This window comes from Schistocerca cancellata, chromosome 7 (genome assembly GCF_023864275.1).
Source record: "Schistocerca cancellata isolate TAMUIC-IGC-003103 chromosome 7, iqSchCanc2.1, whole genome shotgun sequence".
Lineage (NCBI taxonomy): Eukaryota > Metazoa > Arthropoda > Insecta > Orthoptera > Acrididae > Schistocerca > Schistocerca cancellata.
Genome location: NC_064632.1, coordinates 595,073,383 through 595,087,096, shown reverse-complemented (window position 1 = coordinate 595,087,096; position 13,714 = coordinate 595,073,383). Strand labels below are relative to the sequence as shown.

At 44.1% G+C, this 13,714-nt stretch overlaps 1 protein-coding gene across 1 annotated transcript in view; it reads right to left on the bottom strand.

Moving 5' to 3' along the window:
* LOC126092926 (cytochrome P450 4C1-like) overlaps positions 1-13,714 on the bottom strand; it is a 219,966-nt gene that overhangs the window by 17,217 nt on the left and 189,035 nt on the right. Inside the window, exon 5 of the mRNA XM_049908657.1 lies at positions 9,586-9,786. Within this exon, the coding sequence (XP_049764614.1) occupies positions 9,586-9,786 (201 nt within the window). The remainder of the gene's footprint in view (positions 1-9,585; positions 9,787-13,714) is intronic.

Below are 13,714 nucleotides of genomic sequence, written 5' to 3'. Positions count from 1 at the left end.
ATGGAACGAAGATATTATGGCATATCAGTAACTGATTTACCACACTTGGCGTTTCAACTTGCTGAGCGGGATGATCTACCACACCCATTTAATAAAGAAAAAAAAGATGGCAGGCAAGGACTGGGTGGCACAGTTTCGGAAAAGACATCCAAACGTAAGCCTTAGGAAACCAGAATCCACTTCAATGGCCAGGGCTCAGGGCTTTAATAAAGCTAATGTACAAAGATTTTTCAACGTTCTCCAGGGAATACAAGAACAACACTTTCACCCTGCTCATAAAATCTACAATGTTGACGAAACTGGTCTAATGACAGTTCAGTCTAGAAATTTCAAAGTCTTCTCTTGTAAAGACAGACGCGAAGTTGGTGGTATTACGTCAGCAGAAAAAGATTTGCTTTCAACAGTAGCCATATGCATGTCTGCAGGGGGGACATTTATTCCACCGTTTGTGATATTTCCCAGACAAAGAATGAAAGTAGAACTTCAAGATGGTGCTTCTCCAGGAGCCGCATTTGCGTGCCATCACAGAGGATGGATGCAGATGGATATTTTCATGAAATGGTTGATCATTTCTTGAATTACATAAAACCTACGGCTGACGATTCAGTCCTTCTTATTCTGGATGGACACGCCACCCACACAAAAAATACAGACTTCATAGAAAATGCCAGAGAAAATCATACAAGTGTAGTGTGTTTGCCACCACATTGTAGCCACAGACTACAACCTCTAGATGTATCATTTATGGCACCTTTCAAAACATTCTATGCCAGAGCTTGTGAAAAGTTTCTCCGAAACAACCCAGGAAGGGTAATAACACAATTCCAAATTAGTAAGCTTCCTGGAGAGGCATTTCTGCTGGCAGCAGTACTGTCTACAGCGATAAATGGATTTCGTAAATGCAGTATTGTCCCTTTGGACCCGTCTATATTTTCAGATGCAGATTTCCTTGCTGCAGAGGCGTGCATATAGGACATAGGCATAATCTGTGGAGAAAACTTACATGATAATTGAAGGGACACAGTAAATGAGACAGACAAAGGAACTGAAGGTGTTAAAGACGTAGATAATTATCACTTACATGATAATTGAAGGGACACAGTAAATGAAACAGACAAAGGAACTGAAGGTGTTAAAGACGTAGATAATAGGCCTATGCAAATTGAAGAAGATGAATTTGATGATGTAGCAGCAAACAGCGAAGAAGCAGTTGATAGTCCTACTAATGAAAACGAAGCTGTGCAGGAAGGAGAAGCGAGTGGCAATAACAATGATGTGGGCACTTTAGTGGCTGACACAAATGAGAAGGTAACACAGTCAACATCTTTTGCAGTAAGCCCAAGTTAAAATTAGGCCAGCAGCAACAACAAAGAAAGGGCAAGGAAAGGGCCAGGCAACGATAATAGCCTCTAGACCTTACAAAACCGAGCTGTTAGAAGATAAGACGAAGAAGAAAAAGCAGATCAAGAAAAGAACAAACCCTGTAGAAAAAGAAGATATGACCAACACTTCTAAACCAGGTGTTGAAATAAAAAGGCCTAATAACAAAGCAAAAGTGCAAATAGGAAAGCGAGGAGTAAAGTGCAAAAAGCAGCTTTTTAGAGAATACAACGAGGGAGATAAGGACATTGACGATTTTTATTGTAATAAGGCTTTCTCTAAATCTAAAGACAATGAACGTTGCATTGGATGCTCTGATCGCAAGCTGTGGGCTCATGAAGAATGTGCTGGATGTGATGAAGATGACGACGTGTTAGTGTATGAATATTGTAGAGATAAGTGACTTATGACCCTAATTTGAGTTTGATCTCATGACAAATGATGCACTGTAATTTGGATAGTAAAACTATTAACGTTTTGTATAATGTGGTAAATTGTTAATAAGTATGAATATTTTTTTCCAAAATTTAAATAAATTTCGTTCTGTAAATGTGTAGACTACGTTCTTCATTTCGCGATTCCTTCCTATTCAGTGTCTTGACCTTGTTCTTTGAGTCTTTTTTACCTTTTATCGACCTGTGGCTACTTTGCCCTACCTACTGGGCAAAGTGGCCATTCTGCAGACATTTATTTAAGCCCACTTCTCTACTACAGAACAAGGTATTGAGTAATAATACAACTTTTTTATGGTTCGAGAATGTACATAGCTTAATAAGATACATTCTACATGCTTGTATGTCAAATAAGGTAAGTGAAGCAAAACGTTTTTCTTAGGGTAGCCACTTTCCCCTAGCTTCCTGTACTTATTTTCCAGGAATACTTAAAAGGCACTGTAAGAGTGCAAACTTTGTTGCGCCGTACTTGTTAATTTGAGGTAGTGACAGTATGGCATTACTGATTACTCCCACCTGACCGTATAGATGGCAACATCTATCATCATAGGGGATTCCTGTTGTCATAAAAACATTTTCAATCATCCCAAACAGCAAGGGGGATGGGGGGTTGACAACAATAAAAGGTGGCAATTTGAGGCGAGCACTAAGCTTTGGGCATAAAGCAGAGGCTATATTTCCAGCATTGTGTCTTGCGGCAGGCAATGCGGCTTGCGGCTGACAATTGTGCGTGAAGTCTGGTTTGCTGTGACCAAATGGTAAACGACTTGACGTTTGCAATTCGCGCCTCAGAAGACCTGGCAGGCACGCAATTTGTGCCAAATGTATGTTTTACTCTGTTTCATACTGCACACGCGACGGGGAAGGTGTTGATGACGCGAAAACGTTCCTAGAAACACTCTGGGATCGTTGTACACCAGTAACATTATTAAAAGTGGAACTGTACTCATGGTGTGTGTTGTGTACATAGTTCTGCGTAGCCAGCGCGCACACAACTTTCCCGATAGAGCGCGCCCCGCTAAGCACAACAGCGCAGGCGCAGCACTCGTCCGTCTCCGCACTACGAGATGGCGCTGCCTTAGATATGGACAAAATTCTGCTTCCGCCGATCTGCGTATTAATATGTAACGCAGCCAATGACATTGCTGCTAACGTAGAACCTTTTCTCCTCTCGGATCACACTCGCGCAGTGATACCTGAACGCTCGAGGCATTATAACGAGTGTACAGACCTCCGATTAGTCAGTCTGCATTAGTCTGCAGTCAAGTTTCAGTCTGCTCCTAGTAAGATTATCATATTCCTGTACATAGCCATGAAGATAAATGAATAGACACTTTGTCAAGTATCAGAGATATGTGAGAATAAGATTAACGTACCAAGACCAAGGGAACTTCAGATTGTCAATTGTAAACAGCAGCCACAATCAAGTTACGTAATGTCTATATTTTTTTATTATTTTAGTAAATGTGTGTGAAAATTGATCAAGTTCTGTTTAAAGTTGGTCACCGTCAATCTGCTACTCTAAGCGTGCAAGTGGCATTTCTATCGTCTGACCTAACGGCAGAAGATGAACACGCCACGATAAGACCACAAGACATATTGCAGACACTCGCCTACTTCGTTAGAGCGACAAGTCAAATAATCTGATGGTGTGTGTACCGAACGTCTTACAGTACGCACACCACAGTGTGAGTGTGGAATCATAAGTCGTAAGTGATGTACCGGAGGTTGGAAGATGTTGGTAGGGACGAGTCTTGAGCCATCGGTGCACTCGGTTTTCGGCATCGTTTGTACAATCTGAAAACACTTCACTTCAAGCACTGCAATATTTTTGTCAATGCTATTCCGAAATGGCGTATCGGTCAGTGTGCTACGTCGCGGCCACATTATCGCCACGAAATAAGCCGTAAATGCGAAGAATTGCGCTTTTAACGACGGATTCGGGGTCGCTAATGTAAATGGATCGTAAGAAGGGTTTGAACTTACGTCTATAATAAATAACGAATCCATCAGATACATCTAGATAAACTTTGTTAGTTAACATGAATACATACAACTTGTTCCGGCGTAACGACAATCGCCGGCACGATGATGAAGAACAGAAGAGGAGAGATGGCTGTGAGGTGACGTCACGCAACAGTACGCTGACTAGGACGTCACCAAGACAAGAGCGGCATCTACCCGAAGAGAATATAAGGGCCGAGCTGCCTAGCCTTGGCCGAAGATGACCCGTTATACAAACGCTACATCAGTGACTTATGAACGGAATTGTTCTGTTTGCACTGAACTTGTATATACTGGTTATTTGCATGTCGTCATTTGCTTGTGACATACCTTTGTGAATACACAAAGGTCAGTATTGTCAGTTCAGTTTACTGTAATAAACTCCATTAACATCATTTTCTTGAATTGTTGTCTAGCGATCCGAGGAAACAGCTTCCTAGGCACCCTATATTAGACAAGTGAGCAGGATACTACACTGGCGATGAGTTATAAGAGGAACCCATTGCCTAGCAGCCACGGAATTTTCTTTTGTGTTTTGCTGGCGCCTTAATTCTCTCTTGTCCTTTCTTTTCAGGGGTGTTTACTTGCTTTAACAGTCTCTTAGCGTGTTTATGCTAATCAGTGGTTTCAGGTGGGCGTTGCAGAAATTTCCTTTGCTTTTGTACTTATTTTTCTTGGTTGCCTTGTCTGTTTATTGCATTCGTCTCTTCCAACATGCCCACTCCACCTCTCCCATACCCTGCTCAGGTGCCTCAGCTGCAGGCGTCAGAGGAAATGCAGCTAATGTAGATGTTTCAGTTCCAGACCCAGCACCCAGCAAATATCTACATTGCTAAACACAGTGCAGAAGCTACTGGCCAATGCTGCGTGCCCGATTGAACAAGCAACACCTACAACTATACCGCCTTTTCTCCAGTTTCATGACAAGACAAGGAGTGGCTAGAGTGATTACAACAGTCTGAAGCCCACATAATTGCTCACAATGTACGAGGTACTCTGAAACTCCCCTATTTCTTGTCTACACTAGGAAGTGCAGTGTTCTGCCTCCTACAGAAGTTATTCCCTAACGCCACTCCAAGTGAACTTTGGTATGATCAGGTTGTAGATTCGCTAACTAACTATTATGACCAACAAGTGAATGTGGTAGCAGCTATGTATCGATTCTTTAATAGCAAAAAGTGGTCAGAACAAATTTATCATAAGTGGTTAACAGATTTTCAGGGAATGACGAGGAAGTACAAATTCAAATTTGCATGTGGTCCTTTATATTCAGATGTTACGTTGCATGATGCCATCATGTACAGTGTAACTCATGTAAAACTCAGAGAACAGATTCTGAAACAGTCCGATCCACCATTTGAGCAAGTAGGGCAAATACTAGATCAGTGCGATTCAGGTGCTCTGTCGGCCGATAAATTTGGGATGCCATCAATTTGTCGGGTTGAGCCCCCTGTTTGTGACCAGCCCATTTGGCAGTCGCAGCTTAAGCTTGAGCTCGCCACGCCGCGTAAACAACTCTCCACGCCACGTAAGCAGCGCGCAAAACAGGCAGCTACACAGGTGAACAGAATGAGTCATTCCCTCGGTATTATTCATGGTAGAAGTACCAAGACTGCTCCTCCCGACAAGCACAGTGTTATGCTTGTGGCAAGAAAGGACATGTACAGTCCGTATGTTTGAAATGGAACAACCATAAAAATTCGGCCCACTCCCAAAAATCTAGTCACAAGGTCCGTGACATTAACGAAGTATGTTCAAAGTCTGCAATGGGCATTAGCAAAACTAGCAAGCAAGCAGTTGCTTCAGTGCTACACAAGTCCAATAAACTTCTTGTTCTTTTGCTTCTTTGTAGGAAACGTATAAATTTTCAATTGGACATGGGTGCCTCTGTTACACTGATGAATCGTCACACATATGAAATGTGGGATCCCCATGCCTGTCTAAAACCAGCACGTAACTGATGGCTTATTATGGACAAGACATTCCCGTTCTTGGAAAATGTACTTAGCCTGCCACGTATCGCTTGCGTACATTAACAGTGATTCTTACTGTGCTACAATCACACGATTGTGAAAACATATTTCGTTTTGATTCATTTGATTTGTTTGGCTTTAACATTGAGAACAACACATTTGTCAGTGTCTGCATTCCATGCAAAAGCTTGCTGAAAGAATTCCTGGAATTGTTTTCTGAAGGTTTAGGCAAGGCTAACAATTTTGTTGCACATATTACTCTGAAATACAATGCTCAGCCGAAATTTTGCTGGATCAGAACTGTTCCAGTGGCATTACGGGACGAAGTCGCTGCTGAACTTAAAGAACTGCAAGATCGAGGAGCTATTGCGCCAGTACAAGCTTCAAAAATTGATTTGCGCGACCTGTATCTTCAAATACCACTCGATGAATAATCTCAAAGTGTTTGTAGTGAATACTCATTTGGGCTTGTTTAAATGTTTGCGTTTGCCTTTTGACAATGCTTCCGCACCCGCCATTTTCCAATGGTATTTGGAACAGCTGACTGCTCAAGTGTCAAACTGTTCAAACGATTTGGACGATATTGTCTTAGCAGGTTGTACACCTGAAGATTATATCGCAAATTTGCGTACTTTGTTTCGTGTGTTATCTGATGCAGGACTAAAGAGTAAACCTGAGTTGCAGTATCTTGGTCATGTCATAAACAGTCAAGGTGTCCATCCTCTTCAGTCGCATTCGTTAGCCATACGAGATTTGCCATTTCCTCGAAATGTCCCAGAATTGCAGTCAGTCTTAGGGAAAAATGAACTGTTATATTCGGTTTCTACCGAGAGGTGCACAAATCGCAGCTCTATTGCATCGCTTGCGCTGCAAGAATGTCCCCTTTGTGAGGAATGATGAGTGCCAAGTAGCTTTTCAAAGAAAGATGCATTACTCAGTGATCGATGCTTAGTTCAATATGATCCTGACAAACCAGTTGTATTGTAAGTTGACGCCTCCTCTTACGGAATCGCTGGAGTGCTTTCGCACAGAATTGGCGATAAAGACAGGCCTATTGCTTTCGAATCAATAGTGTTGTCCAAAGCTCAGTGTAACCATTCACAAATTCAGAAAGAGGCATCGGCTATTGTATATGGTGTCACCAAATTCCAGCACTATTTGCATGACAGAAAATCCTACTTAGTAACTGATCATAAGCCACTGCAGTCTCTTTCATCAGACGAAACCGGTTCCCGCACGAACTGCATAAAAACTGCAAACATGAGCTTTGTTGTTGTCTCAGTACAGGTTCGACAGCTCAACATCATAATGCGGACGGACTTTCTCATCTTCAGATTGGCCCTGATACAGACTTTGACGCTTCTGCTGCTTGTTGTCACATCGATGCTCAGAATTCCGAATTGCTTCAATCTTTTCCACTGAACTATAGGAAAATTGAACAGGCCACGGAAAGTGATTCAGGTTTGAACATTTTGCTAGCATACATTCGCACATCTTGGCCTCGTTCCCTGCATAGCATAAAAAACTCCGTAGTGCACCGATGCTTTGAACGTCGGCATAGCTTCGCTATACAGACGGATGTGATTCTTGTTCAAAATGAAAGTGGACAGTCATGTGTGTTGATGCCTAAAGCTTTCCAAAACGAAGTGTTGCAGTTACTTCATCAAGGACACTGGGGGATTGTTCGTCCGAAACAGCTAGCCTGTCGACACTGTACTTGAGAGGGTATGGACATCCAAATAGAACAGATGACGTCACAGTGTCACGCATGTGCGGAAGATCAGTCCACTCCTCGACAGACATTCCCTCCTTGGCCCAAGTCGCATCACCACGGCAACGTGTGCACAGAGACTTTGCGGGACCTTTTTGGAACACTCCTTGGTTGATTGTGGTTAACTCATATAGCAAGTTTCCTTTTTCTGTGCCAGTGAACTCGACAACTTCACGTAGCACAATTCAGGTGCTGCCCTTATTTTTTGCCTCGATGGCTTACCTGAAGTCACAGTGTCAGACAACGGCCCTCAGTTCACGTCAAATTAATTTGAAACATGATGTGAAGGCAATGGCGTACAGCATCTAACCAGTGCACAGTTCTGTCTACAGTCAAACGGCGAGGCGGAACGTTTTGTTAGAACCTTCAAGTGACAGATGTTCAAAGTTCGCTCCGCATACACTGTTTCTCGTCTGCTATCGTTCGCATCCACGAGATGGGCCATCGCCGGCGGAACTGCTTCACGGCCGCCGCCATCGGACACTGCTGCACCTGCTCGGCCCTCCTCAGCGCCCTACGCCGAAGGAAGGCTGTAAGTATCGCTTCGCGCCGCGTGATATTGTCTTTTACAGGCGAGTTCGTCCATCGACTTGGAGCCTGCATGTGTCTCATTTCAGGTCCAGACGAAATGCAGCGCCGGCATCACAATCAACTTCGCCACTGTCTCGTGCACGTTGATCCTTCTGTCTCTCTTCCCCCAAATACACGGATCCCGAGGACACCGCGGCCACAGCAGCCGCCAAAGGGTGTCATCACGACACCTCTGGACGACACCACGGAGACGCAGCCTTCGCCTGCTCCGCCTCATCTCGTCCTATCGACGGAGCTGGACCCACCCACAGCGCAGCAGCCGACGCCTTCCACATCTGGTTATTGACCTCAGGAGGTGGACGCGTACCCTTTTGGTCTTTTTCTGGGGGACGTCTCTGCCAGAGCGAAGGCTGCATGGCGTGGTACGGCCGGAAGCTTCATGTCCGCTGGAAGCCACAGCTTCCAGTCCAGCGAAGGAGGGGGGCGGGGGGGGGGGCGAGGAATGTTCCGGTGTAACGACAAGCGCCGGCGCGACGATGAAGAACGGAAGAGCAGAGGGGGCTGTGAGGCGACGTCAGCCAATAGCACGCTGACTAGGACGTCACCACGACAGGAGCGGCATCTACCCGAGGAGAACGTAAGCGCCGCGCCAGCGTAGCCGCTTCCGGAGCAGAAGACGACCCGCCATACAGACGCTACAGGAGTGACGTATGAACTGAATTGTTTTGCTTGCATTGAACTTGTACATACCGAAGGCTTTGATTAATTTCATGTTGCCATTTGCTTGCGACATACCTTTGTGAATACGGAAAGTTAAGTAACGTCAAATCAACTTACTGTAATAAACTGCATTGATACGATTTGCTTGATCTGTTGTTTAGCGATTCGATAAAACTGCTTCCCAGGCACCCTATATTGGACGAGCGGGCAGGATACTACACAACTGCCTCAGACCGAGACTCGGATCGCACTACACTCTCTCTGCGCCTCCCAGAGATTATTCTCTTCTCATGGGAGAAGGCCTCTGGAAACTGTGGCGAGCTCGGTAGCTGCACACATGCTTTGAAGCTGAGAGACTTCCCCCTCATACAGTATTCTCAAAGTGAAACGTCATTTATGGTTGTGTCATTATAATTATTTGTATACTGTAGAACAGTTAATTTATGATACAGGCTACAGTCATAGCATTCTCCTTGAAGTTGTGATTTTATTAAACGATAGAGCATTTAATAATTACTCACAGTTCATCACATCATTAACAATTTCATTTTTTGTTTATCTGAATGATGAGATAAGAACAAGTTGTATTTCGTGACGGTAAGTGAAGAAACTGCTTAATTGTGTATGGTTGAGATTTGGTAAAATCGACAGTAAAATATATTCTCCAGAACTAGTAGGAAACTATCCCTGAAATTAACTATAAAATTAAAAAGGAAAGAATCGTTAAAATCAAGGAAATTAAATCCACAAATACCTTCATAATGGCGTCGATGACTTTGAGCTGGGAGAGGTCTGCAGTGGTGACAGGTCGTAGGTAGTCACCCCCTGTTCCGAAACAGCCGTCCAGCTCGCGCTGTGCCAGCTCCTGCCATTCCGGGTAGAGTCCCAGCGCACACAGCACGTAGCCCATCGCGGAAGAAGTCGTCTCGACGCCAGCAATGGCTAGTGTTATTGCCTGCGAAAAGAAAACACAGATGAGGATGAAAGCTTCACTTTGTTAATAGACTTTTCGTGAGCAGACGATACTAAATCTACGCATTTGCAGGGTTTTTGTGTCATTTAATAGATTGTGAGTATTGGCCTCTGAACTTTTCGGGTCATGTCGCCTACTTCGTAACATTTAGACACGTGAAGCAAACGACCTTTCTCGGATGAGGCACTTGGCGATTTAACATCTCACTAGCGCATGACAACGGACTAAAACAGGAGATTGAAGAAATGGCGGCCAAATGTCTCCCATTTCTCTCAAGATACAAAGAATGGATTCTATGGTGGGTTCAGTGCGTTGAATCACAAAGGAAGCACGTCTTAATACTACTACTCCTGCTTGCACGACCTGTATAGCAACCCATCTGATCTGACTAATCACGTATCAAATATAAAACGCATGAAATCGAATATAACTGCTACACCTCTGAGATATTTAGGCGAATAAGGAAACGAAATATGGACGACATTGTGCAGGAACGCACTTCCTTATTACTCATCGTCAGGAACTAATTAACAGTCTGGGAGACGATGAATAAATGGTATTCAAATTGCGATCAAAAGTTGCGCATGAAGTATTATACCGAACCGTACACAGAACAAGATATTGACTAGGAGGTCGGTAAGGAATTTCTGTCAAATATCCCCATCACAGTTAATCTTGCAATGATACAGAATTCTTCGAGAATGTATCTCGTGGGGAAATGAAAACTGTAACCAAAGAAGCGCCGCGAGGAAAATCAACTGGCGTAGATGGCCCCCCACTAGAATTTTATGTGGGTGTGTGACATAACTGCCATACCGATGAGAGAAATATACTGTGAACTAACAGACAAGCCCCTCGCATCCACATTTACAGAAGGGAGGTAAGCCACACAATGGAAATATCTTACGCCTTGTAGCTACAAATATGCCCGACCTTATCGACAGTATCAGTATAGAAACGGCAATCAGCTATCACGATGTCACCGCGCGGGGTAGCCGCGCTGTCTACGGCGACTTGTCACGGTTCGTGCGGCTCCCGCCGACGGAGGTTCGAGTCAGTCCTCGGGCATGGATGTGTGTATTGTCCTCAGCGTAAGTTAGGTTAAGTAATGTGTAAGCCTGGGGACCGATGACCTCAGCAGTTTGGTCGCATAGGAACTTGCCACAATTTTCCAATTTTTCTTATCATGATATTATTACAGCAACTATGTTACGAAAGTTAATAAATCACTTAAGAAGGCTAGGAGAGTGTTTCTGATAGATAGAGCAGATAAGCAGTTATTAACATGTCACTTAGACAGTGAATTAGCATCACTTAGTTCCAGTCACGTGAATGTAAAGGAACTATGGGCAAAGTTAAAGCAGACTGTAAATCGTAGTCTATAGAGTTATCTGCTCAGTAAGTGGTTAAAGGATGGAAAAGACCTACCATGGTTTAATAAGGAAATTCGGCGGATGCTCAGGAAGCAGAGACTGTTTACCTCTCGGTTCAAATGGGAACGTATAAATGACGACAAGCGAGGGTTAGTAGAGATTCGTGCGTCTGTGAAAAGATCTATGTGCGAAGCATACTACAACTAACACCGTCACACCTTAGCAAAAGATGTGGCAGAGAACCCGAGAAAATTCCGGTCGTACGTAAACTCGCTCAGTGGGTCTAAGGTTCCATTCAGTCCCTTGTTGACCAGTCTGGTGTGGCAGTTGAAGATAGCAAAACGAAAGCCGAAATTTTTAATTTCACATTCAAGAAATCGTGCACACAGGAGAATCGTACAAACATACCGTCATTTGACCATCGGACAGATTCCCATTTGGATAACACGATAATAAGCATACCTGGCATAGAGAAACAATTGAAATGTTGGAAACCACCAGGTTCGAATGAAATCTGAGTTCGATATTACAAAGAGTACTCTACGGCACTGGCCTGTACCTAGCTTGCATTAATCGCGAATCTGTCGCCCAGCGCAAAGTCCCAAGCGTCTGCAAAGAAAAGCAAACGACTCCAGTAAAAGAAGGGTAAAAGAACGGACTCGCAAAATCACAGGCCAGTATTCCTAACTTCTGTTTTCTGCGGAATCCTTGAACATATTATCAGTAATAATATAATAAACTTTCTTGAGACTGAGAAGCTTATATGCACGATTCAGCACGATTTTAGAAAGCATCGCTCGTGCGAAACTCCATTTTTTCTTTTTCTCACATGATGTACTGACAATTACGGATGAAGTTCAACAGTCAGATTCCATATTTCTAGATTTTCAGAGAGCATTTTACACGGTGCCCCAGTGCAGGCAGTTAATGAAGGTACGAGAATGTGGAACAAGTTCACAGGTGAGTGAGTGGCTCGAAGACCTATTAAATAACAGATCCCATTGTGTTGTCCTCGACGGCAAGTGTTCATCAGAGACAAGGGCATCGTGTGGTGTCACCGCCAGACACCACACTTGCTAGGTGGTAGCCTTTGAATCGGCCGCGGTCCGTTAGTATACGTCGGACCCGCGTGTCGCCACTATCAGTGATTGCAGACCGAGCGCCGCCCCACTGCAGGTCTAGAGAGACTTCCTAGCACTCGGCCCAGTTGTACAGCCGACTTTGCTAGCGATGGTTCACTGACAAAATACGCTCTCATTTGCCGAGACGATAGTTAGCATAGCCTTCAGCTACGTCATTTGCTACGACCTAGCAAGGCGCCATTATCAGTTGCTATTGATGCTGTAAAACATGTACCGTCAAGAGCGATGTTCACCAATTATGGATTAAAGTTAAGTATTCCAGAAACTACGTACGTTTTTTACTAGTCTCATTCCGTGTCCTGTTGCAGACCTCACGCCAGCCTGCGTGAGCTTAAACGCGTGCCTTTCGGCTTCCTTTCATAGTGGGTTGGCTGTCTTGCCAAGCCACAACACATCGTCATGAGTGCCCCTGGGAAGTGTGATGGGACCGCCACTGTTCTCTATATACATAAATGATTTGGTTGACAGGGTGTTTTCTGATGATGCCATAGCGTGCGGTAAGGTGTCGAAGTTGAGTGACTGTAGGAAGGTACAACATGACTTAGGCAAAATTTCCGGTTGGTGTGATGAATGGCAGCTAGCCCTACGTGTGGAAAATGCAATGTAATGCTGATCAAGAGGAAGAACAAGCCTGTAATGTTCGGATACAGGATCACTAGTGCCCTGCTTGACACAGTCAAGCCGTTCAAATATCTGGGCGTAACACTGAAAAGTGAAATGAGGTCGAACGAGTGTGTGAGAACTGTGGTAGGGAAGGCGAATGGCCGACTTCGGTTTATTTGGAGAATTTTAGGAAAGAGAGGTTCACCTGTAAAGGAGACCCCATACAGGACTCGGTGACACCCTAGTCTTGAGTTCTGCTCGAATGTTTGGGATCCATACCATGTCGGATTGAAAGAAGAAATCGAAGCAGTTCAGAGGCGGGCTACCAGATTTGTTACCAGTAGATTCGAACAACGCAAAGTTTTACGGAGATGCCTCTGGAACTCAATGGGAATCCCTGGAGGGTAGGTGACGTTCACTTCGACAAGAACTATTGAGAAAATTTAGAGAATTGTCGAAGAATTCTACTACCACCAACATACGTCGCGCTTAAGGACCACGACGACAAAATACGAAAAATTAGTGCTATATGGAGGCATACAAGGCAGTCGTTTTTCCCTCCTCTATTTGCGAGCGCAACAGGAAAGGAAATGCCTAGTAGCGGTACAGGGTAGCCTCCGCCGTGCACCGTACGGTGGCTTACGGAGTACCTGTGTAGATGTAGATGTAGATGTAGATGGAGATAATTGTTCCTAAAACGTCAAAAAGTGAGAGGTCGCAAGATTTTAGCCTAATAACACTTCCTAGTGGCTACTTTAAAATAATCTCATGCACAATGAACACCAGATTAAA